Raw genomic sequence first — 26,844 nt, forward strand, 5'->3', positions numbered from 1 at the left:
AACTACTTGTTTTTAAATTTTCTGCCAGTAAAGGTGTCTGGTCTTAATTCTTTCCATTACCCTAAATCCATGATCATGTTTAAGAGAAAACAAATTCCCTGAGCAGAAGAGGAGCAAATGCTCCAGTCACTTTCCTCTTCATGCCACAGATGTGCTGTCTTTTCATTCAACCCCACTAATCATTTAATGGCAGTACAATGGTTCTGCAGCCACCATTTCTCATTTCCTATAGCCCAGGCTGACCTCTTCAGAGGAAACAAATTTTCAAGTTTTCTGACTGACAGGCAGCGTTGGTATTGTACTTCAAGACCATTAACACAATTTTCTCTTCCTCAGCCTCTCCCTAAGTAACATGCAAAAAAATTACAAGGGTGCTGGAAACAGGCAGCACTATACATAAATTGTCATTAACCACTTACTCTCAGAAGACAGAGATACTTCTTTCCAAAACCTCAAGCTTAGTTTTCTGAACACTGCATAACATTGGGCAAAGGCCCTGGATTTGGCAATCAGGCTGGATTTGGCTGAATTTTTACATATCCTAAATTTTTCTGAATGCTTTAGTTTCACAAGCTATTATTTCCATGAAACATTTATCCTTTCATTACTTGTATGTAAAGCTTTAGCTCTATTTACAGTCTTGTTGTTCTGAACAGCTGAGTCTTGGAAGGGCTCCTCCACTGAGTTTACCCTTGCTATAAAGAATCCCAAATACTAGAAGCTGACTGGTCTCCAGGGCAATTTTTCAATTCTAGACATTTTTTTTTTCTGGACACTACAAGTGTTTGTTCAAAGCATAAACACATTAGGAGACCAAACAGCTATTATTTCTAAAGTTTCTCTAAAAATGTGTAACTCCACAAGACTCCAAATTTCTCAAGTAGGACCTTATTCTCCTACTGTGTTGAGTCACAGATCAGTTTTATCATAAACCAGTTTTTAAAATTCAAACCATAGTTTAGGAACACTAATGAAATGCAACAGGAGAAAAACACCCTTAAAAGACCAGAGGAAATTGCTTTCCACAGCAGATGCTACACTTAGGTTTAACCGGGCACAGAACACTGCAGACTTATGTATTCAAATTTAACAAGTCTCTTTGTCTTCATGCCACTGCTCCAAGCAGGCTAACACTACACAGTAGCCACAGTATTCAGACTACTTAAGAAAAAGTTCAACTCTGTAAAAACCTCTGAGCTTTCATGTTTTCAGCAACCAAACATGAGTGTGTAAAAGGCTCAACAGCCACGTATTACACCTAGAAGGAAACAAGTGCTGCAAAGAGAAAGGGCAGAAATACAAGTGCAGCTCAGCAGTGCTCAGTACTCAGTGCTGTGCTGTCATCCCACACAGTGCTGTGCATGTACATGTATATTAGACAGCTAAACCAGCGCTGTATCATACATTCTCACCCAATTTCACAATCTGGCATTCTGGAAAAGACTTAATACCTATGCTTAGCAACCATTTAAATACTTCAGATGAAGAAAAAGACTGAGATCAGCTGGAAGTGTACACCTTTGTGACAATCCTAGTATTTCGGCCATTTAGTCATACTGCTTGACAGCTACTGTAAAAAAACTGAAATTATCACAGCAGTCAAAATATTAAACACTTTGAACACAACATTCTTCTGCTTTACTGCTATCTATTGCACACCTGTTGGAGAATCAGTGTTTACCTGATCATCATTACCTAAATATGCCTTCTAAACACATCTGTTAAATGCTGACACCTGAGAGCATCCCCCTGCCCAGTGTGCACAGAGCACATGTAACTCCATGCACGGCTCTCACCTCCTCTGGTGGCAGAGTAGCCAGCGGCTTTATGACAGCAGCCAGGGGAACCTGGGATTGTTTGGCCATGTCAGAGGTGCAGGGAATATTGTAAGATGTGCATCTGATGTAGCGGGGGCTTGCATTACCTGGAGAACAAATAAAAAAAAAAAAAAAAAACCACAATTTTCAGTACAAATTAAGTTCATATTCAAGAGCAGAAACAAAGATACCTTAAGTTGTGTCATTAAGCCACAGATACTATGGCCTTAGCTAAATATTCAGTTTTAATCTATGGAAAACTTGAATTCCAAATAAAGTACCTCTTCATGATTAACAACATATAATAAAAGACCTTAAAACAAATGAACTTGACTCCCTGTCAATCTAAACCTATAAAAAGGCATTTCTGCTTCATATATTCACAGACTAAAACATAATGCAGATGGAAAACTGCACTCAAACATTTCTACTGTTTCATGTAGTAATTTTGGCTGAAGATATACTTGATTGCAGAATCAGATTCTGAAGTTTTTTCTGGAAATTTAAAACTCAAAAAAAGTGTCAGCAATTAAAAGATGAAATACCTTTTCTTTATGGAACCCTCAGACCAATTTATATCCCTCTTAATTTTAAAAAATACAGTTGCCAGTCCAATTCTAATGATGTTGCTAGCAGATCTCAGTTCTTAAATCTTTTTATAAAGCTCCACAGAAGACTCTTCATTTGCTGCTTTCTGATATCTCTGCTAATGCTGGTCCTAGGTATCTGCCTTGGAAAACATTTTTTACCTGAAAATTGGTTACTAGCTACCAAACAAAAAAATCAGGAGAATGTAAATTGAATTCAGGACCTGAAGCTAAGCACATGTGGTAAAGCACGTTTCCTTTAAAGACACAGTTCTGTTACTGACTCTTTGGGATTTGTGTTTTGTTTGTTTGTTTAGGAAAAGAAAAACAGTTTACCTTGATCCTTGACCAAGAAATTTGTAGTAACAAGAGGTGGGACCTGCCCTCTCACTCCAGTGACAAATGGCTCTGACCCACGGTTATTTCTGTCATCTTCAATGACTTGAATCTGTGACAGAAAATACCATGTTATTATGGAGGCTTGGTTTCAAAGTACTGTAAAATAAAATATCTCTAAGGCAGTGAAAATGGCACCTGAGGCAAATATTACTATCTCTAAAAATAGGAAGAGCAAGTAAATTTTGTCAAGCAGTCACCTCTCAGTTTGATTTCAAATAGTACTTAATGACTAACAATAAATGACAAGCTGCAAATAGTATTTTTCCCCAAGTATTCTTAGTAGGAGCATATGTTGTGTTTTAAAGTCTGATCTGAACTCATAAAAGCCAAACTCAGATCAAGAACAGAATTCCTGGCAGTATTCCCTGGAACAGTCCTTGTCAAATCAGAATTAGAAGCTTCTATAAGCCTCAAGCTGAAATCCTATAGGTAACCTGGCTTTTTCTTTTTGTTATGGTCCCACTGTTTTCATAACATGCCTTTACTTCTAACCACTGTGACTCTGGCCTAAAGACAGATGGCATGCAAGCTCAGGTGGAAGCCTTCATTACTTTGTGGTGCTCAAGGGTTTGTGATTTGAATTCTGGGAATGTGGAAAGTGAAATTTCAATAGACTTGTCAATGAATCAAACTTCAAAGCCTGTAAAATTCTTAAATTTCTTGGTATTTCAAATTCTTCACAACTGCAAATTTGCTTAAGATAATGGAAATATATTAAATAGTTTTACTTAGCTAAAATATTCACTGACCTTTGTAGTTGTACACAGTTCAAACTACATTTCCATAGTAGTGACTGAATGAAAAAATTAAAGCTAGCAATCATTCTTCTGCTCTTATTTTGCCATCAAACATATCTGCCTTTGCCCAGAGTAAGTTCTGAAATGCAGAAGTTTGTATGGCAGAACTTCCACCTTCTCACTTCATATTGGAAGCTGCCAGCAAAGAGCCTCCCATAGCTTCAGTGACTACTCTAGAATACATCTAGTCCCATTTCAAAAGTCTACAGGCTGAATGACGTTGGTGATCTCACCACTGGTACCTGTTAAATGATGAACTTTGACTACATGAGAAAGAAGTGATAGAGGGTAACAAAATCCCAAAAGTCGTTTTTTTGTCTTCCAATCCAAAAGGTAGCTGCTTTTTTCTTTCTTTAGATAAAATTCTCCAACATAAACATTAAATTTTAAAATTCAAAATTTAATGTTTATGCATGAGCACAGATAATGACAGAATGTTTGTAGCTCCCCATGCCTTATACTAGAAGATTTGTACCAGGAATTAACATTTTAAAAGCTCCAGTTCATCGGCAATTTTAGAACTCCAGAGCACTAGCCCAGTACTGGTATATCAGAACAGTAATCAAATTCTGATCAAAACATGGTAGAAAACATGGCTACAACAGCTCATGCTGTGTGCATGCTGACATGAGACACACATTGTATGGGCAGTTATACTACTGGCTTACACTGAAAATGCCAGATGGAATCTGCTGGAGGCAATATCCTAAGGATCAGACAAAGTGAAGGGGAGACATTCTTCATGATCTGTTTCTGAAACACTGCTTTCTATTGCCTCACCATTCATCACAGTAGATTTTAACAACCTCGTGTGGTGTAATGTTACTCATTTTGATAAGGCAAGCAGAAGACAGCAAGGAAAGGGTAAAAGATTAATGATGGAGGGTTAGTGAGGTGAAGTTCAGGTTTCAGGCATGCACAGATGGTCACCAACACACAGACTACAATTGACATATATACAGCACTTACTGGACTAGGAATTGCATCTGGGTCTATTCTGTGCCTGGGTTTCTGCTGAGGTGGCAGCTCATTAAGTTGCTTTTTTTTTTTTAATAAGAAATAAGAGTGTCGCAGAGAAAAAAAAAAGAGAATAATAAACCAAAAAGTAAGAGTGTTACTTCTCTCTACCCAAACCTGTAACACTGGAATTAGATACATTTAGATACTGGTTCATGCAATAGGACACATCAGCTTCTGCAGCATACACTGATCCCAAAACCAGTCTTGCCAGAATACTGGGCTTGGCTCTGAACACCTTGCTAATGGAGGCAGTGGCTCACCTGCTCATTTTGGTTAGAAACTGAGGATTTACGCTTTAAGAACATGCTAACACGAAGGCAACTGACACAAGCCATTTGAGATTTCATTTAGTGGGAAAGAAGAGAGGCAGACAAGCAATTAAAGATCTATATTCTATGAAAAAATACAATAGTAAGCTTTACGTAAACCTGGAACCTAAAGAGGTAATCTTTTTAAAATAGAAGTTCCTTCTGAATAACATTACTTCTGATCTAACCCAAGACTACATTATTTTCATAGTTTTGAAGCACCGAAACAGCATCAAGAGCAGTGGAAGGAACAGCACAGTAGGCTAGTGGCAAAAATACCACCAGGCTTAATATTACTCATTATTGCTAACCATTACATATAACTGCTTATCCTGTCTCAGAACCTCCACTCTGAAAGATAATTCCAGTTTGAGAAGCTGTGCATATTTGACTGATGTAGCACCATGACTTCATGACTCAAACAAACACAAACCAATTTTTTGACAGATTATAGGAAAAGCACTACAATTACCTCCTACTAACCATACTTTAAACATAGATCACACAGTTCACAGACTGTCACCTCAAAACCTGAAATTAGTTCACCTTAGAAAGTCATTATGCAAGAATCCAGAAATGGAGAAACAAGTTTAATCAAAGCCCTCGAGGATTCTCAAAAGATAACACAGTACAGAAAAAGATCTGAGGAATTAGAGCAGTGATTTCCATATGCAGTGCCTTTCTTTAGTCACCAAGAAAAATAATGCCTCTGGGCTTGTTCATCACAAAAGACTGAAGGTGGATAGAAGAGAAACATAAGCAGGAAAACAGACTGCTGCTCCTTAAAATGAGAAACCTGTTTTCAGCTTTGGTCTTCATCAGTTGCTTTATGCAAAGACACCATGGAAGAGTTACACTGGTAAGAACAATAAGTAAAGCTTACAGGGCTAGGAATGGAATCTGGATCCAAGCGTTTTGGTGGAGGTGGTGGTCCAGGTGGACTTCCATAATTTGGTGCTCCTGGATAGGCTCCTCCATAGTTTGGCTGGGGACCCCTCATCTGTCCAAAGGAACCTTAACAAGAAAAAAACATAAAAATCAAACAGTGGCTTAATACTAGGCATTTCTCCATTTGGCACTTCCCATATTTCCTGCCATTATAAAAAAAAACCCCAAACCCTGAAGAAAAATAAAGTCATGTGCTTTTCAATTAATTGCAATTAAACATATTTATCACAGTGCTTCAGCTTAGACTGGTACATTTCTATTAACAATCCAATAAACTGGTAGACACAGTCCTCAAAACCAGACTTAAGGAAACAGATGTTTTCAGTCTGAACTCTATTAGCTCTACCTCAGCCCAAACCAGCACACTACTGTAAATAGTTTTAAAGTTTGTAATTGTTGATTACAATGCACATTAAGATCATGCACTATGAACGTTTACCTGCAGAACTGTCTAATGGAAAGTGCACACAGAACAGCCAAATAAGCTAGTGGACAATCCCTAATTCTTCAAATGAAAGATATGCAAGGAATTCCCTTGGATAGTTTTGGCTTGTTTTAAATTACAGTAATAGGCTAATGTGTGGTTTTTGTTTTGTAACTACCTGAAGCTATTTCATATTATTTTAGACAATTCCAGTCACTTACAGAGTAACAGGATGATTTAGCCCATTAGTATTTTTACAGTTCATAGTAATTTGAACAGATATTTTTAAGTAATTTACCTGTCCAGCTGTGCAAAGCTGCATGGGGGATGGGATTCTCAGTCCTAACATTTGCACATGATTACTTTATCCCAGCTATCTGCAAGTGTTATTGATTAAAAACCAGCCAAAACTGGTTTTAATTCAGAAAACTTAACTGGTCTTACTTTCAAGTACATTTAAGACATGCAAGCTTCTACAAGGGAGAAAAATACAGTTATGCAAATTAAAGGAGAAAACAGCAACTCCTTTTTCAATGTTTAACGACTCATTTCATACACATTTCATATGCACAGTGGCCATAAATTTAAAAAATAAAAAAAATAAGACTTTTCAGTATTTCCGATGTCTCTTTTTGAACACGTGAGGTTGCAGACATCAAATTAAGAGTCCATAATAAAATTTTGATCACAAATTCAAGTAGTATTATGGCACTAACTGATAAACACTTTTTTGGCCAAGTAAGCTAGAACTCCTTTAGTTACATTAATCTGATTAAACCTGTATGATAAAATATCTTAGAATGACACAGTATTATCTCAGACAGGAGCACAGGGAAACAAGAGGGAAGTTTTCATGTGCAGCCAGGAGCCCACAAGTGACAACATGAAATCTAGCTCTCTGTTTGCAGCACACAGAGAACAAGTAACTTTAAATTCCTATACTAGGAATACTCACCATTCTGCTGCATTGGGTATCCTGGCTGAGGAGGATGAGTGGGAGGAGGTGGTCCATGGAGACCACTCATGGGAGGCCCAGGGTGCAGCCCCGCCATAGTTGATGGAGGTGGTGGTGAGGATACGTGATTGGGCTGGGATGATGGTGGCCCAGCAACTGTCTGCCCAGGCAGTGGTGGGCCGGGCATGGCAGGCGGCCTTGGAGCGCCTGTGGTAGGAGGGTAAGAGGAAGGTCCAACCCCTGCAGAAGGAGGAGGTGGGGTAAAACCAGGAACTTGAGCAGGTAGGCGCTGAGTTGGTATTGTCTGAGCAGGAAACGGAGGCTGTGCCAAAGGAAGGCCCTGAGACACACTGGCAGGAGGGGGTCCTTGGCTCGCACTGTAAGGTGTGTAGAGACCAGATCCTGTTGCACTACAGCTTCCTGAGACTGGAGGAACCGATGCTGGGGGACCCGGTAAGAAAAAAAAAAAAAGATATAACATTTTCTTCTATCCTCGAGATAATTAAGATGCAAGAAAAACCCATCTGCTCCAGATCACCTGAGTAAATCCACCACTTTCTCATCTTCAGATGAACTTATCAGTACTAGCAGAGACAAATCCTAAGTGACCCTTCTCCTAGACTGATCAGAGAGCTGAAATCCCTTCAGGGGATCTGAAACTCGATAGTTCTTTCATTGCCTTCTCTCTTAAAGTCTGAGCTGCTTATTTTACATAATCAGAATACATTTCAGGCTTCAGGGCCAGAAAAAAAGGGCAAAGCCAAGAATATACAAAACATAAACCACCACAAGTCTATCAACAGATTTCTTGAACTAAGTTTCTGTCTTGGACTCCCCACTCAGTTGGAGCCTGTAGATCAAGAATGGTTTTGAGCTTTGTGGTTTTAACAGCATGAAACTAGCACCATTTATATGTAGCGCTGTACTACTTCTGAGAATAATTTCTGACAAACATGCTGCCAAAAGACTAAGGGAATCTGTATCCCCTACCTACTCCTAATTTTCCTATAAAATCTATCTTACAAGATGCTTGTTAAAAAGTACTTTAACAAAACAGTTTTTAAATAGTTTTAGACTATTACAGACCAGCTTACACATCAAGACAAAACTCTAGTGTTCAATTTAAAAATCTACAGCAATGAGACTGTAGAACTAATACTATACCATAAATTCAGTTTCTACTGTTTAAGTGTCTTCTTGACTTCCAACAGAACCCTACACACAATCATTCTGAGTATTTCCAGCTCTTTGTGATTTACATTTACAGGGCCCTTTTTCCTTTCTTTTTCTTTGTTTTACTGGGTTGGTTTTTTTTTTGGCTGCTTGCACAACAGTGGCAAGACATGTAGACTCCCCAGCAGATGACTTAGGGGTAGACTGTTCTGTGTTTCACAAGATTCACCTAGTCAGGGATCAATGTTGTTACTCTCCTTTGTTATTCATGTCCAGCAGTGCCAGCACTGTCCCTTACAATAGTCTCAGTTCTGTTTTCCCCAATTATGACCTTATTAGTTAAGAAAACTACTGTTTACCATGGCAGATGTCAACACCCAGAGAACTCCCATAACCATATGGTAATGAATTACTGACAAGAAAAAATCTTTTATGAAATTACTAGCAAAAATGAAAATCAATAGCATACTTCTGTAGCCAGGAAACCTTACCATAGCCCAGTCCAGCTGGGGGAGGAGCAGAGGCTGCAGTACTGCCAATTGTCATCCCTGCCATGTGATTCCTGAGCTGCTGCACGCTGGCTGGGGGGGGCCCATATTGCTGGAACGTAGATATCTGGCTGACAGGCGTGGGTGCTGAGCCTGGCAGAAACGGCTGAGAAGCAGGTGGCCTGGGAGGGAAGATGACAAACTGAATTGATTCCTCGTTACAGAGGAAGTTACAATTCTCTGTGCCTTTTAAAATTGTTCTAGCACATAAACACTATCTGGGTCTCAGATATTTACATGAAACATTGTAGCTCAGTTTTGGAAAAATAATTACATATTCTGCATGTACCAGAATCCCTTTCATCAAACAAAAAAACCTCCAGAAAAACTATTAGCAATAAAAATACAAATTCTATATTTTTGTTAATTCCATTTCAGCTATTGTAACAAATTAGAAATGCTGCATAGAGTCTCTAGGGTGAGCAACAGCAAAGCCAGCACAGCTATGTAAAAATGTTCTGCCACTCAAAATATTTGAACTCCCCAGGACTTTTGCCACTTTCACCACAGAGGTAATGGCAGTATCTTCATGGAAAATATGTTGAAGAGCATTAGATGACAGAAACTCAGGGATCTGTAAGGGACAGAAGAGGTCCCAGAATCAATACTAAGAAATTATTCAGTAGACTGCCACATGTTCCAGAGATCATTTCACACTGCCGAGAAACAAATACTACAGTTGTGTGGATGCAACTGATATTTTTTAGGGGAAAATGAACACCACAAAGAATGTCTTAGGAGAAGAGGTTTTCATCAGTCACCGACATCTGCTCCCATCTTTTCACAAGTTCTTCATCTCCAGATATATTCACTGGCTAACGAATACCCCTGTGGCAAAATGTTGCTCCAAAACAATAACAAAGCAATGAAAAAAGTCAATATCCACCACAAAACCTCAAGTACTTAGTTTGATTTAGATCTAAGAAGTCTAGACCTAGCACAAGTCTACCACGGGGGATTTTGTTACAATTCACTCTTCTCATATGCACCTCTGCATTGGGGCTGTTGAGGCTGGAATTCCATTCTGCACATCTCCATGTTCAAACTGACTGTATGCCACGGGGCCAGAAGGATGAGATGCTCCAGAGGCTGGAGGAGGAGCTCCAGATGTTGGTGGGGCTCTTAATGAACCTATAGCCATAAGAAAAAAAAATTAAAATACCACAAATTACAGAAACAAGGGCTTAAACCAACCACTACGAAAAAGTCAAGTGCAGAATTGCTGTAACAATACTCAATGAGCAACAAGTAATTAATGCACAAATATTTTTAGCCAGTGTTACTAGTTACCATCTCCACACAGATCAAACAGAAAATATGAGCTGTGGAAGGTCTTCAGAAGACGACTTCACGTTTTATGAAGAAAAAAAAAATCTTGTCAGTAAGGTACTGAATCCCTTCCCTTCCAAGTCCAATTATTTTTATCTAAACCAAGAGTGTTCAGTGGAATCTAATGTTCATTACAGGTCAGCTTTCCCTACCTCAAAGGTAAACAGGCTATGCAAGCAGATTCCTTTTTCAAAAACTACACAACTTACTGCATTTATATATAACATAATGGGGGCCACCACAGACTGTTCTTTCCAGCCTCTCAAGCTTGGAGGCTAACTCAAATACTTTTCCATCTCTCAGACTGACTTGGTTCAGTCACAGCCCAAATATATTTCCTTCAGAAACCAGTCTTTCCACAGACCACAAAATGTTGGATACAATACCAGCAGACCAACTGCAGTTTTTACTTCCAAAAGGAGAATATAAATTTCTCTTTTAATAATACTATATTAACAATGCTGGTAATTAGAACAACTGTATGACCATGCCTGTTAACCACAAGGGAACCTGTTTCACATATGGGCTATCATTAAGTACAGATGACTAAAGCTGCCCCATGAGACCAGGCCCACACTTACACAGTTGTGTCACTCTGACAGTGACTGGCATGGCAAGTTTCAAAGGGATTCTGAAAACTTCTTGTGAGGAACCATTACAATGTAGGAAATAAGGGGAGTCATTTCTCAATTCTACAGTATAATATATATACCCTAAAGCATGAGGTTTCAACTCATATATTTTATCTTATCTACTACATCCAATTCTTAGCAAACCTAAAGTGAAGGAAGGAATTAATTAGACTTGTATGAATAACTGGTAATTTCTTGGGTTTCTTTCTTTATTACTGAATTTCCTCCCGTTTTTCATTTTGAAACAGGATTTAATTACTCCTAGAGACATTTATTATTTTTATATACTTTAATCTCATTAATCTTGTCCTTTCTAAACTACTGTTACAGCATCTTCATCTTACTGATCCTCTGGCTAAGCATTTCCTCATCTCTAACTATTTGTACGTTATTTCTTTTTAATTTATTTGTGACACTTTGCATCTATTTTCCAAAGTCTTTTCTTTGATAGTACATGTAAACTGTTTGGCCTTCTTATCTTTTGTCTTTGAATGCATATTTAATCCAATTTCTGGAGGGACCCTACACACTTTTTAAACATACATTAAATTCCTCAACCACCAAATTTAACAGATTTGACAAATATGTGCTTACTTCAGAAAAAACTCTATAAGTATTTTCTTCCTGTTCTCATCTCAAATACACTTCTGTCACCCCCATTACAGACTGCTCAAACAGACACTGAAAAAGAAATCACTAGAACAGGTATAGGTACCTACTGGTTTATTAACCTAAGATTCATTATTCCTGACAAATCCTCAGCATCTTACCCATTACAGACCTCAAAATGGAGGTAGTTTACAGCCAAATGGGAAATGCCTATCATTTTCCTCAAAGCCTTGAGCCTGTATGGCTGTCTTCTGACATCCTAATCTTCTAAACAAATTCAACACCTCCAGAAATAGCTCTTCCAAAATACCACTAGTTCAAAAAAAGGAAAAGTACAATGTGGCTTCTTGCAGCATTTCTAATTTTTACATTTTGATTGCTAGTTGTGAAAAGATATTTCCTTCTTCAAGTCACAGCTTTTGGAAAAACAATTATTCCTAACATATACTCGGATTCTAAGTATAGCCAAGGAAGTTAAAAACTTGTTTTTTCCCTAAAACAAAAGGACAAGCTACACAAATCTCATGACTTCCAGGAACAGTCTCTTGGTGGTTTGCAGAAATTTTTCATTTCTTTGCAATGCTATCATTTCAAACCTCACCTTCCCTCTCAAGGGTGAGACAGAGTTCTTTTAAATGAAGGATTGTACCTGACAGAATCTGAATGGGCCAATTCGGATTTTGAAATCAGACTTCAGATAGCATTAGTCACAAGTCAGGTTTTATCTATCAATCTGCATGCATAAGGGATTTCTGCTAGGGTTATTTCTTCATATCCTATTTATGCTTCTGGAATGCTGCCTACAGATTGGGAAATGTCCCACCCACCTCTGCCTGAACAATCAGGTACCCAACCTTTGAGATAAGTATCCATATTAAATGGGAACTTGGCACAGAAGAAGTGACACAGCACAAACACTCTCACAGAAAGGACACCATTTACCTATGAAATTAGGTGCAAGAGAAGAAGTGTCAGAGTTGAGAGATACAGGAGAGCCTTTTGAAGGAAACCCCAAGGAAGGAAAGTAACCTGGAAAGACAGAATACACCAGTAAATCAAGTCTGAGAGACAGCCTTTCCAATGCTGAGAAGCCTGCAGTTCAGAAAATATCTCATACACAAAGCTCATGTCATCTACCACCTTGTTCCTTAAACTATACTCCCTCTCTTCTACCATGCACAATGTATTATAAATGTAGTCTTTACACTAATACAAGTGTTAACATTTTCATAAAGCAAGCCTATGTAAAACAATATACAGCCTAATTGTTGCTGGTATTAAGACAATTGTGTTTGCACTTTCAACTGCATGACCTCATCTGAAGGAAACCAACAGACTGACTAAAGGACTGAGACAAAATTGTCCTGGTTCTTTCAGTATTCTCATAGCAAGAAGCAGTTATTTTCAGCCAGCACCACAGCTCTCCACTTCTGGTCATCAGAAAGACTATCATCACTGCCATGGCATTCCCATGATTCCACTTAGAGTCAGGGTTTGTCACAGAAATCAGATGTGAAACACTCCCTGACTAAGGATGGCACCAGCTCCCAACATTTCTCCACTCAGTCCCAAAAGCAAATTTACTGTTATTTAAAAAATAAATCCCTAAGACAATTACATTGAAACTACAGAATAACATGGGCAGTTTTCCCTTTACCACTCAATGTTTCCTAAATTTCTGCCTCTGAAATTAACTCTTTCTCGTCTATATTATGCAGCTATAATAGATCTTGCCACAAAGATTTGCAGTAAATATAATATATTGAAGGTGGTGGTAGAAAGGATAACTGTCACTATTTTTACTATCACCTGTCTGCTGTCTCTGATAATATGTTGTTCATTCGATTCCCTCTTCCACAGGGATTTCATACTTAGCAGACATTGACAGGTCAACCTCTGGCTGTTGAATTTTACATTTCTTTGTTCTAAAGATAGGAATCCTAAAGAGCAGGCCCAAAATGCACAGCCTGACAACTGAGATTTCCTAAATACAGACTGCTAAGTCCAGGAATGATGGTCTCAGAAAAAAAAGATGGAAAAAAATCCCCCACAAACTGTGGATGGCATTGCCTGATAATAACAATAAAGTACAAGTGACACTACTTGAGTAGTGCAGTACAGTTTTTTTGTTCAAATGAGACCACCTTGTTGCCCTCAGTGTCACATCACCTTTTCATCATTACTGGTACCAAATCTGCATTTTTAATCTGCACATGCTTATATGAATGTTATCAAGGTATCTAGGTATGTCCTTAGTGAGTTGCCCCAAAACTAAAAAAGGCAAACCAGAAATAATCTAGAAGAAAAAAGTTAATTTCCCTGAAAAGCAATGCTTTCCAGGCTTGTGAAGTCTGAAAATTCTTGAAGTATCTGATAGAAGATGCTCATCAGTTTCTTTTCACAAACACTCTAATCATTCTTCACATTGCTAACAGTTAAAACTTCTTTTCTATAAATAGCTGCACTGATGGAACTTTCCCAAATCTGTGGTAATTTTTGTTCTTCTTGAATCCCCTTCTCTCCCTCACTAAAGCAAGTCCAATTTCTCCCCATTCCTTCCACTGGACAGAAAACATGATTCAGTCGCTGGCCACAGCAAGCAGTCAAACACAGCACTCAGTGGCTGAGCTCTGCCTCTCTTCTCCCAGGAAGCACGATTTCTTTCCTCCACTCAGAAATTATTTTCATTACTTTTACAGGAATTCAAACCCCTTGTGAAATTACTTCAAAACTCTCAGATTAAAAATGCTGTTAAAAGAGAGCATGGGAGGAAGAGGATTATGGAAAGAAAAGGAAGATGGAGGACTTGAATAACTATTCTTTACCATGCAACACTCAACCCTTTTACCATGCTACTCTACTAACTCTAGACAAAAATCCAACAATGCAATTATTCAGCACCCAAATTTCAGTCCCTCGCTTCTGTTAGTTTCAAGACAACTAGAGGCACTTCAATTGTTCTATCCTTCTCATTGAGGCTGGGTTAAAATTTGAGAAGTTGCAAAAGACTGAAGATATATTTGCAGGGGGGGCTAGTACAGAAATTATTAGCATGGCCCGCACAGTCCTAATTACCTTAAAATACTCATCTGAAACCTAAACAAATATTTTTAAGTTCATGTTGTGCTAATTTCAGCAAAACTGAATTCATCCCTGTGATTCGAAAAGGCAGACATACTTGCATTCAAAGCAATAGTATTTTCTCCTCTACATTTCAAATGTTAAAGCCACTATTAATTTCCCAAAGCAATTAACATACTTGAAAACCAAGACTCACAAAGTTCTTTATTAAAGTCAGCCTTTCTTTTGAAAACAGGAAAACAAAAGTTGAATTACTTTTATTTTTTTAACAGAAAAAACTACAAAGGATATGATCCCGCAGAATCAGTGAAATTCTGGACTACATTAGCTTGCCACATGTCCACAAACTTTTTACTGAATTTAAAGACATTAGAGAAAATAGCTCCAAAAACACTTTCTACCTAGAGCTGTATGTCTTAATCTTTCAGGATGCAGTGCAGATCTTTCTATATAATAATGTAAGGTAGTGTCAATTATAAATCTGTTACAGTCCCTAACTACTGCCTCTCAACATCAGGAAGACTCTTCTAGTCATGTGCTTCAGTCATACAGGGACATGGACATAGAGAAAAAAGCAGGCTGTTTCTCAAAATGTTAATTTTATGACCTACCAAAAGAAGAGTAAGCCCTAGAGATAGCACAATATGACACAACATGATTTTTTGCATCATGCAAATTACACAGAGAAAAAAATATAATCACTACCATAAAAACCCAAAAACTTACAATAGGATATTGTATAACTATACAGCAAAATTGCATGCATGCCATAATTCACAGGTGATCAGTCAAGAAGCATTGAGTGAGCAGTACCTTGTGCAGGGACTGGCTGTTGGTATCCTGGCATCGGCCCATTGTAAGCTCCGTACTGCTGGGGAGCCCCTGGCAGTGACTGTCCTCCGTAGGCAGGCTGCTGGTATCCCTGATAGCCAGGCTGAGGCTGCCCGTAAGGAGGCCCCGTGTGAGCTTGCTGGTTTACACTCATTGTGTTCACATCCCCAAACTAACCTCACCTGCAAAAAGCGGGGGGGAAATGACTTTTATTAGATAGAAAACCAAACTGGTCAGCTTCTCTACTGTTTTCAAGTAAGTGAGAGATTCTAAGGCACTTGGGAAGCGAAAACTTGCACAGCAATTTTTTCAAGTAAGATAAATGCTTTACAAGAGCTATTTAAAACAGTATTTTCAGAAACTATGTTTTCTAATCAACTTAGTCAGCATTTCATCCTGGTAAGACCTGTGATCATCACCTTAGATAGAAATACCATCATTTGCCATTCTGTAGCAGATAATTATCAAGCTTCTTGAGAAACTTTTCAAATTACTTCCACCTCACAGAATCAGACCAACAGAAAATAGGTTTCATTATATAAATGAGTAATTCCTTAACATAACACTTCAATAGCACTGAATAAGTTCAGCTGTCACCTCTGTGTTAGTTTACTTGATCGTGTTTCCTTGTTACGAGCAGCACACTTCACCATCCACAAAGGCAGCTGCTTGAAGTGTTTGATAGAATCTAGAACAGGACTAGCATAGGAGGCTATAGCCTTTTTTTTTTTTTTCAGCAACAGCTGATTTAAAGTCCTTGCTATGTACATACATTTCAGAAAGCAAAGATCTTCCAAAAGCAAAATTTTCATCTAGGAAAGGTGTTCAAAATGGAAAACAATTACAGGCAAAGATGGCACTAAAGGAGTTATATCAAATTATAAGACCTGAAACAGTGTCAGAGACAGGAGAGACATTTCTTAGCAAACTCTTGTAAGAAATCTTGCTCAACAGGCAGATGCCCAACTCCCCTAGCTAACCGTATAAAGAGACTGACTAGCTTTATTACAAGAAAAGCAGAACTGTTATTTTTAGACCCCAAACCAAGCAGGCAATTCTTAAAACAGCAAGCAGGCAGTTAACCCACACTGACTTTCATTTGTGGAGAATCAAGGAGATTACTTCAGGGGCAGCAGATTCCCTCATGGAGTGTTTTGCATCCCCTGTACTTCTTTGGACACTCCATGTCACTGTTACCCTTTTCAGCTAAGACTACCTACACTAACACTAAAGAAGCATGTTTAGGGCAATTAAATTATTTACTAATAAAGCATCAGTTTATATAAAAATAGCAAGTAAAGATAAAATAAAGAACTAATGCTGCCCTCATATTTTTCTCTATGATGAACTTGTGTGTTAAAGATACACAGTAAATCTTAACACAGAGACAGAGGTGCAACAGCCACCAGAATCAAAGCCTGACCAGGAATCTGCAGCTTAACTCAACCAGATAGCAAAGATCCAAGCTTGTTTGCCTACACTCTGATCAGCACATGCCAAGCAATGCTAAGGTTGGTTCTTCGCATTACCAAAAATACGATGCCAAAGAATTATTTCAGCAACTGACACCACAGTTGTACAGCAAAGCTACTGGAAGAACTACAGCTCTGTAACAATCATCCACATGGAGAAATCCTTTCAGACATACAATAAAGGGAATATACATATATCACAATGAGGAGATTTAATTACTTACAAAAGAAAGGACAAAACATGAAAAGCTACATTTAATCTCCTATAGGCTAGTAAACACAACGTGTTTATAAAATGTCAATACTAAGATTACCAATACTTAGTCTGAAACTAGATTTTAAACTTTTATGAAAGGAAATATTTGAAGTTTTACGTTTTTATTCTTCAAGCTGTACAAAGGCAAAGATTGGGCTTTTGTTTAGAAAAAGATCTCCTCTTAAATATTGAAAGGTAATTTGCTCTTCAAAGTTCATGTCATTTGCAACAGCTTACAAGAGCATGATGGTATTTTTCATCAGCTCGCAGTGGTTTTAAACACGATTACTCTCTTGCTGTCATGTTTATAACGTGTAATCTCTACAAATTCTGGTTTCCCACACTACCTTTGACTTAGTTCTGCAAAACAGTCTAACCTCAGCAGCCATGTGGCCAGGAAGTCTGGACTTTGGGACCTGCTCCCTTCCCAAGTTCTCTGAAAGGTTAACCTCTTTCTGCCCAGGCAGGCAATCAGTGTCGCCACACTGCAATCACAGACTGACTCTCAGCCACCTCCTGCTCTGTATAAACAGTAAAGCAAGAGAGTGCCTCCAGCAAACGTGGCAGTACAGGGAAGGAAGAACTTGTCAAGAGAACTCCTCTACCTGCACATCTTGGAACATCCGGGCAGGTTTTTCTGACAAGGAAGGAAAGCCGTGTTCTATTCTTCCTGCCCCTTCTTATTGGATTGCACATGAGGAACCTGGCTTCTCGTCCCTGCTCCTACAAACAGATCTCTCCTCCAGGAAGAGCTGCAGAGAAGCAGTATTCCACAGGATAGCTCCCGAGCTACAACCAGACACTTTTCACAAGTTAGACCGACAGAAATCCCTGAACAGATCTCATGTTTGAACTAGGAATTACTACAGGGCAGATCAATATTTCATGCTTTTTCTCCTGTTTTTCTAAAGCACAATGGGACAAGAACTCAAGCATGTTCCTTTCAGAAGTAAACCACTCCTGATTTACTGCTGTGAGTGTATACTCAGTAAGTGATTATACCTGAGGATCTTTTACTAGCCCCTTTTCAGCCTTCCCTCCCTCATGTGAATATCAGTATTTCCTGCCTGAGCAGGTAATATCTGTCAGCTTGTTGCTCCATGCACAATACCAAAACGGAGAGGTAAGCTGATTTAATGCACATCTTACAGAGAAAATTAGTTTTGAGATATCCTACACTTTTGTGGAAAAAGCAGCCACATCTTGTTTGATGTTCCAACTCCATGTCCCAACTGAAAGGCAGACAGACCTCAGACCTTTAGCTAGCCCATGTGCCAGCCAGCACAGGTTCATCTCCACAACAGCACAAGCTGATGCCTGCTCTACACTGGCAGAGGGTCAAAGGAGGGAGACTTAAGAACAAGTCCAGTGCTGAAGCTGTGGATAAGGCTGCTTCATTATTTTTATGCCCAACTTGCTCTGAACATCAGGCTTGTGGCACACTTGCTCATCACTGATGTGAAATACCATAAGGCAGGACCAAGAGTATTTGCCTCTGAGAAAGTGGAAGTTGTCACGGAGTGGGGCAGTTTTCCCTCTTCCCCAGTACAAGTTACTTGTATCAAACATTCATTTTGTTTTCACTCAAAAAACATCTCAGTGTAAATTAGGCCCGGTCACTTGAAGAGATATGGAGAAAGAGAGTATTTTGTGCTCTGTCTTATGACATAAAGGGTGGCTGGGATATGGAGAATGACAGAAATAATACATATACCAGATAGGGAGAAATGGAGATAACAGGCCATTTCACTGGATAAAAATGCTGAGGATATTCCTTTGCATGTAGTAACACATTACCAAAACTAAGCCAAACATAACACTTACACTTGGTGTTGAACATCATATTACTACTCAGCAGTTACAATACACAAAGCTCAAATAAGCAGGACTGATGCTAGAGAAAAAAAAGTCCTATGACAAATGGTCATTACCATAAAGAACAATTTTCCTGCAAAGCAGGAAGCAGATACTCTATACCACTTTCTATTCCTCTGTATAAAGGCAGCTGACCACGAAGTTTTGGTTAAGACAGTTACAAAGGTACAATTACAACAGAAGGTTGTTGTACAAGACAAGACAACCAGTGAAGATCAGTAATAAACTGAAGAGAGGAAATTACACAGAATAATGTAGGGAGTGTAGAATATCTAAATTTTTACAATAGCTTCAAGATTACTTAGTATCCAAACAAATTAGAGCACAGTGAAGATTTTATGACACGCTTTAAAAAAAATCCTAGTGATTCATATGAGCTCATTTCAATGAGCACATCTCCCAAATCACTGAAAATTTAATATTCATCTTTTTTAATAGTCTGCATTCACTGTTAACTCCCTTTTAAATCTGAAAAGCTTGATCTCATCAGTTCTTGTTCACTTTCTAAAGGAAAGGCATACAGCAAAATTACTGTCCTTCAGGAAGGTGCTAGTGCCTTTTTTACTGGTCCAAGAGAAAGAAAAAGCCTATTTGTTTCAACTTCTGAGGAGACTGATACTTTGAAAAGAAAAACAACCCAAACCTACAACAACAAAAAAACCCCACACACAACCCAAGGCAACCACGTGGCCACCTAGTTATCCTGAAACTGAAGGAAATCTATACATATTTAAATTAACTTAAATTAATTTAATTTTAATTTCCAAAAGATGGGATAGAAGGAGAGCACCAGTAATTCAGAATAGTGCAACTTCCTGGAAGCAGCAAGGTTTTGCTATTCTTACAAAGACCTAGACTCTGGAGCTAAGAATACTCTTCAGAAAGGGAAACGTCCTTGCTTTTGTCTCATCAACAGCTTGACTAGGTCTTCTATGAGCACTCATGGAACACTTGGTTCTTTTCAGATATAAAAAATTACTGGGTGGTTTTGGGTTTTTTTCCTATAGAAAATCCTGGAAAAGAAACTCATGTCCTAGAAGTCAGAAACTTCCAACTAATCTGTAAGCTCGCAGGTCATTGTAACCAATGCCTCCCACACATTTGTCCAAATCAACCCAAATGGCAACACTGGAATCAACTCCAATCTGGATGTAATATGTGTGGGAATCTTCCTTCCTGCGCAGATTCTCAACTTGTTACACTACAGGTAACATTTTCTTCATCGATGATTTTGAGTTACTGCCAGAAACATTTGTTTTAACACTTCCTGAAAAGTATAAGACAGTTTTCCGAGTGAATCTAAGGTGTGATCACTTCAATATTCTTCTAAAGAGAGCCACACTAAACCCAGTTTTGTTAGGCTGATTCATCATCCTGGGCAAAGTACAATACAGTACACAAGTTACAAGAGTGAAAGTGATTAAAAACTGAATACAAAAAACCCAGCTTAGTCTTGACCTAACCTTAAAATCACCACTATTTCCAACCCTTGCCATCACCACAAGGTTTCTACTTCAATGACATTTTATACTTTGTTGACTCAAGTCTCCTAGTGGGACTGATTCACATTTCTATCACTGTAATAAAGCTCTAGGAAAAGATTTGAAAAACGCTCTGCTATGGCATGAAGAGCAACCCCAGGGAGGCAAAAGTCACTGACAATACAGCATCAACAAAATCACACTGAAAGATCTCCTGTTTCCTAGCTACCTCCACACACATGTGGACATACGTGTTACCATGAGTGAAGCAATCTGAATCATTTCTGTGACTCTTGCACAAGCATAACTGATTAGAAAGTTACACGAGCAGCTTCAAATTTAGGGAAGAGGCCAGATGGAAGAAATGAATAATGGAATATATAGAATAAGACTAAAAAACAAGTTTTCTTCACATACATCGTAACACTGGCCATCTCTGTGCTCTGACTTCCTCTACACAAATACACATTGCACAATTTCCATCACTTGCAAGAAACAAAAGGTCAGAACTAGCTTTCCTAATACCTTCTGCCAGTTTATACTGTCTTTTAGTGCTATGTTAACAATGAATCTTGCTGAACATTTAAAACAAGCTCTATCTTCACAATTTATCCCTAACACAGCTTTTCAAACCTAAAGAACAAGAAACATCCACCTCTCTTCTGCAGAGGCCTTGCTGTTGATTACTATTGGTGCCTCTTTGTACCTTGCCCTTCCTTAGCCAACCATCAATTCTTCCTTTGATTTTTGACCCTCCTTCTGATAGTAAGTGTTACTGGAAGATTTTTCCTACCATAGCAGGAAAAAACATTCAAAGAAGTACAAGCACCAAACTACTCATCAAAGAAATAATCCTTTAAATAGCTATTCACTGCTATAAGTCAGCTCTCAGCCATGAAATTAGAACGTGGAGTGTCACAGCATATTAAGAAGCAATTAAATATTCTTTATATTGATGTCCACTTTATAGTCTGTCTACAACAATAAAAGAATCCTGAATGGCACAGCTTCAAGCCAAAAAGGGTAGTTCCATTATCAAAAACCTGTTCCACACGAAAATTAATAAAAATGTTTATGTTTTCACAGACTGTATATATGTGATTGAAAGCAAGTCTCCTTTAAAGAGGAATGCTTGCAAGTTTTAGGCTACACATATTTCTATTTGTCCCATAACTGGAACACCTACTCTAGAAGAAGGTTGCAGGAAAGAAAAAAACAATGTTAAAGCCAGAGTTCCCTAAATTTACTTATGAAGACTTCACATTAATAAAGGGCAAAGACTTTAGTACAAAATCAGTAGTGATCTCTCATTTCAGTGATGTGATTTTACATTGCTTGTAAAAACAACAAAAAAATTTTGCATATTATGTATCAGATAGTGATTTCTATCCAATATTCCTCACAACATTTGGTAAAGTTGACTACAGAATCCTGTAACAGAAACAGATCTAGAAATATTTTTAAGGAATTATCACCTTAATAGCTAACAATCAACTGAGTACCAAACTGAAAAAAAAATCTGTATATTCAAAGACAGTACAGACATTAATTCCTGTGGATAACTTCTGACATAGGTGTAAGCAATTCTCTTATGTCCCAGCAACCACTTCCATAAGGCAGTAAGTTTAAAAAGAACTTCAACTATAGCCCAGTTTGGATGGTTTTGCAGTCTCTCTCAGAGAGACTGGATTAAAAAACATTAAAAACATTTTAAAAAAACCAAGAACAAACTAAAGGGAACTAAGCTTCACCATACTCCATCAAAAGCATTTCCAAAAAGAGAGAAAGGAAATTCCAACAACGGAAAATAAAATACATTTAAAGTACCATCTACATGGAAAGCAAGAGTCCCATCTTGCGTAACAACCTTTTCAAGACTACACTTGTATTCCCATCATGCCATCTCCTTTACTTTCCTTCTTCTTTTTTTCACAGCACAGACAAGCAATCACTAAGTTTTACTACCAAATCCAAGCAATCTCAGCCGCCAGATCTCCGCAAGGGACGACCATTCCTCGCAAAGCTCGAATGAATGAAAGCTTGAACAGCACAGCACAAACGCCAGGGGAAGGATCCGCGGATTACAGGAGATTAGGGAGGTTGCAGAGGGGGTATCTGACTCGCGGCGCATCCCGGCCAAAAACAAGCACTCGGTTCTGCGTGCCGGACCGACGGCCCGACCCGAAGTCGCCGGGTGTCGCCGCACCACACCGGGACACCGACGGGTCTCTCGAGGCAGCCCAAGCACTGGAAATGCAGGCCCCGCCGAGAGCCGGCCCGGCCCCGCAGGCCGCCTGCACCGGCCGGGCCGCGGGAGATGCGGATGCGGCCGCTGCCGCCCGGGCGCGTTCCGGGGAGCCCCGGGGCTCTGCAGAGCCTCCGGCGGCGCGCAGCACCGTGGGCCCGACGCGTCACCCGGCCGGGCGCCACCGGGCCTCGGCGGAGGAGGAAGCGGCAGCGGCGGCAGAGCCTCGGGTCCGGGCCGCCGAGCGCGGTGCCGCCCACCCGCTCGCCCGCCGGCCCGCCCGCAGCGGGCACCGCACGGCCCCGCCGGTGGGCCCGGCCACCCGGAGCCCCCTCAGGCCTCACTCACCACCGCTGCCGCCGCCACTGCCGGGCCCACTTCCGGCTCCCGCCCCGCCGCTCCCCGCCCGCCGCTGCCACGTCCGCGCTCCGCCCGCCGGGGCCCGGATGCGGCGCAGGCGCTGGGAGGCCCCGCCGGTGACGTCCCGCTGGGGCGGGAGGCGGCTGCGGGAAGCGCCGCGGGGCTGCTGCTCGCGCAGCCCGAGCCAGCGCTGTCGGCACGGGCAGCTGCGGAGCCGCGGCCGACATTGAGCAGTGTGCCCTGGGCCGCCTGTCCCACCAGCGGCCTGTGCAAGACCTCGGCAGGCGAGCAGCCAGGGCCAGTTCTGCACCAAAGTGCAAAGAGTTGTTCACTCCCTACTAACAGCGGAGTGATCATCCCTCCGTATTGGGCACTGGTGAGGTCACACCTCAAGTACTGCCTTTAGTACCCCCTATTGGCCCCATCACTTCAGAAAGGGCATTGAGGTGCTGGAAAGTGTCTAGAGAAGGGTAACGAGGCTCGTGGAAGGTCTAGAAGACTTGTCTTACAGAAATGAGTGAGGAACCTGGGATTATTTCGTCTCAAGAAGAGGAGGCTCGTGGGAGATCTCATTGCCCTCTACAACTGCCTGAAAGGAGCTTGCAGTGAAGTGGGGACTGGTTTCTTCCGTGGCTAGAGAGGACAAGAGAAAATGGCCTAAAGCTGAGGGGAGACTCAGATTAGATACTAGAAACATTTTCACTGTTAGAGTTGTCAGGCATTGGAATAGTTTGCCGAGGAATGTGGTGGAGTCACCACCCCGGAGGCATCAGGATCTGATGCTGAGTGATGTGGTTTAGGGGTTACAGTGGTACTGCTGGGTGGATGGTTTGACTCGATGATCTCAGAGGTCTCTTCCAACCTTGATGATTCTGTAATTGTGTTGTTGTGTGCCCACCAGCAATATGCAATGGCACTGAATGAGTGGTGGTATAGTACTGGCAACGGAGTAGTCAACCAAGCAATGGCATCACAGCAAAAGTACATCCTCTGGATGTTACAATATAAGGATATTAGTCACTGAGAGCTAAGCACATGCAGAATAAGGAAGAGGTAAGGGTAAGCTTGTCCTCAGGAACTTAAAATTATGTTTTAAGCCTCGTAGGAAAGGAGGAACATGGACTTTAATTCTTCTATAACTCCCTGACTTGGGATGGCTAGGAGGTCTTGTCTGTCATGGTCCTAAAGAAAAAACACTGAAAGACTCTGCTTGACTCTTGAGACCATATCTAGAGAGCTGTGTCCAGCTCTGAGGTCCTCGGCACAGGAAGGACATAAACCCATTGGAACAGGTCCGGAGGGAGGCCAAGAAAATGGTCAGAGGGATGAAGGCTTCTCTTACTAAGAAAGGCTGAGACAGTTGGGGTTGCTCAGCCTGAAGAAGGTTTTGTGGAGACCTTATTGTGCTCTTTCAGTACTCAAAGGAGGCTTTTAAGAAAGCTGGAGACAGACTTTTTTGTAGGGCTTATAGTTACAAGACATGGGGTAATGGTTTTAAATGAAAAGAGGGTAGATTTAGACCAGATATAAGGAAAAAAATTCTGCTATGAGGTTGGTGAAGCACTGTAACAGGGTGTGCAGAGTGGTGACAGATGCCCCATCCCTGGAAACACTCAAGGTCACGTTGAACAGGGCTTTGAGCAATCTGATATAGTTGAAAATGTCCCTGCTCATTGCAGGTGGTTTGGGCTAGAAGATCCTTAAAAGTTCCTTCCAACCCAAACTACTCTATGGTTCTATGACGTGGTTGGGCTCTCTTGGCCGTTGAGTCTATGTAAGCAGTGCCCTGCAGAGAACTGTTTGAATCCTGTGTGTGTAGCTAATCCCAGCTATTCTGGTCCTAGTGTCTAGTATTACGAGTGGGTGTAGGGGATGTCAGGGAGCAGCATGCTGCAGAGGGAGCACAGTACATCTACAGTCTGCCTGTGGCTTTCACGACAGGCATAGTGCTGCTGCATAATAACACTACCTGCATGGGGAAAATAGAAATGGAGAGCACATTATTTCAAGCTGGTTTTGTTCAATTCATAGGGTCAGGTGCTATCACCTGATTTGTACAAGTTTGTGCTTGTGATATGTCCTTGCCTGAAACTCATACTAATGGATCCTGAGTACTGAGTGACTCTGAGACTTGCATTTGGAATGCAAAGTGGAAATAAAATTTTTACTGAAATGCTTCCAGCTTTTAGAGTGTCAGACAAAGCTCTGGAGAGACAGGAGGTGTGCTATTTTCAGCCACGTTCCGGTGAGAGATCCATCGTGTATGCGGGGGGGCACAGAGGGTGAGATTGACATGACACGTGTGTAGGACAACTCTGGCCCCTTACCAAGGGCAGAATCAAATGTCTAATCATAGGCAGAGCAGCAGCTGAGAGTCCAGAAGAGCAGTGAAGGCTGGGCTTGACAGTCTCAACTCGTGTGTGTGAACTTTAAGGAGAAAGTGAACAGAGGGCCTTGTAGGGACTGGAGAGTGTTGGTGTGAATTGTGAATATGGGAATAGAAGATTCTGCCTGTTAAGAACTGGAGTCTGTACTGAAGTTGTGAAGACAAAATATATAAAGCACAGAAATCATGGGAGCTGAAGAAGAAATGCTCATCACTCTGTCCGGAGGTGCCCCCTGGGGCTTCCGCCTGCAAGGGGGTTCAGAGCAGAAAAGACCCCTTCAAGTGTCAAAGGTAGGACCTTGAGGTGTGAACTGTGAGAGCAAAGTTGTTCTGTGAACTAAGATCTCCCTACTGAGTCGGGCATCTGTCATTACTGTTAAGGAATACGGGAACTCCTTACTGCGGCAGCAGATCTTGAAAGGAAAGCTTGGGTGGTTGCTCAAGCAGGGTGTGAGGTGGGCTGTGGGTCCTGGAATAGATGCTATTGAGGTAGAGACAAGTGTCAGGTGAAGATCTGCTTCAGTGCAGGTCTGTACAGCTCAGACACTCTGTAGGCTGTATAACCCTCCCGAGCTGTCAGCAGAGCTATAACCATAGTGACAGTGCAGGGAAAAGGGCTCAAATATGGAAACGTCAATACCCATGGAAGACATCTAACTGAAGAAAAAAATAAATTGAAGCAGTAAAAGCCATATTTTTAATTCAGCTGTCCCTAACGCTTCATTATTGTATTCCAACTTTCAAAATAGATGCACATTTCTTTTCTGTTGGTGAAAGTTTTTCAACACTGTCTGAAGCAAATATTTGGGGTGCTCTAAGCAGCAAACACTGGTTTAATTTCCAGAATTAAAGAAAAACAGTTGTTTGGATGGGAGATAAAAAATGGAATAAACATGAACCTTGTGTTGCTACTTTTGATAAACAGCTGTTACTGTTGTCTTTTCAGAAAGACTACTGAATAGATTGAAAACTAGGGGAAAAAAGGTCCTCTTTATTAAGCTCATAACAGCTGCATTAGCCTTGACACGATGATATCTTGGGATATCTCACTGGAAGGCACCCAGCAGCAGAAATGAAAAAATGCTCTGCCCAGGTCCTTCTGTTTCCTTAAGCAGACCATGCCTCTGACAGCATTTTGAAATTCAATGTTTTGTGTCACTTGGCTCTCCCCAGGTCACGGAGTGTTTGTTAGTAACTTCTGCCAAATGGTTTGGAATACCATAGCTTGGCCTTGAAGTGAATGTTTCTTATGTAGAGAAAGCTGATTTTTCTCCAGAAAAATAACTTCTGTACCAACTCATAGAGTTTCAG

General features: G+C 40.4%; 2 protein-coding genes across 4 annotated transcripts in view; one reads left to right on the forward strand and one right to left on the reverse strand.

Moving 5' to 3' along the window:
* SEC24C (SEC24 homolog C, COPII component) overlaps positions 1 to 23,199 on the reverse strand; it is a 38,224-nt gene extending 15,025 nt beyond the window's left edge. The window contains exons 1-10 of one of the 3 annotated variants that reach the window (XM_014879938.2): positions 23,136 to 23,199; positions 15,441 to 15,640; positions 12,489 to 12,575; positions 9,966 to 10,107; positions 8,920 to 9,098; positions 7,256 to 7,696; positions 5,812 to 5,942; positions 4,570 to 4,638; positions 2,741 to 2,852; positions 1,797 to 1,924 (exon numbers count right to left, since the gene is read on the reverse strand). In XM_014879938.2, coding sequence (XP_014735424.1) covers positions 1,797 to 1,924; positions 2,741 to 2,852; positions 4,570 to 4,638; positions 5,812 to 5,942; positions 7,256 to 7,696; positions 8,920 to 9,098; positions 9,966 to 10,107; positions 12,489 to 12,575; positions 15,441 to 15,612 — 1,461 coding nt within the window. In that variant the 5' untranslated portion in view covers positions 15,613 to 15,640; positions 23,136 to 23,199. The remainder of the gene's footprint in view (positions 1 to 1,796; positions 1,925 to 2,740; positions 2,853 to 4,569; positions 4,639 to 5,811; positions 5,943 to 7,255; positions 7,697 to 8,919; positions 9,099 to 9,965; positions 10,108 to 12,488; positions 12,576 to 15,440; positions 15,641 to 23,135) is intronic. The other 2 variants (XM_014879941.2, XM_088168967.1) reach the window with 2 other exon arrangements.
* Positions 23,200 to 25,719: 2,520 nt separating this feature from the next.
* SYNPO2L (synaptopodin 2 like) overlaps positions 25,720 to 26,844 on the forward strand; it is a 33,673-nt gene continuing 32,548 nt past the window's right edge. The window contains exon 1 of the mRNA XM_014879886.2: positions 25,720 to 25,824. Coding sequence (XP_014735372.2) covers positions 25,720 to 25,824 — 105 coding nt within the window. The remainder of the gene's footprint in view (positions 25,825 to 26,844) is intronic.

The sequence above is a fragment of the Sturnus vulgaris genome, chromosome 8 (genome assembly GCF_052056855.1).
Source record: "Sturnus vulgaris isolate bStuVul1 chromosome 8, bStuVul1.hap1, whole genome shotgun sequence".
Classification (NCBI taxonomy): Eukaryota; Metazoa; Chordata; class Aves; order Passeriformes; family Sturnidae; genus Sturnus; species Sturnus vulgaris.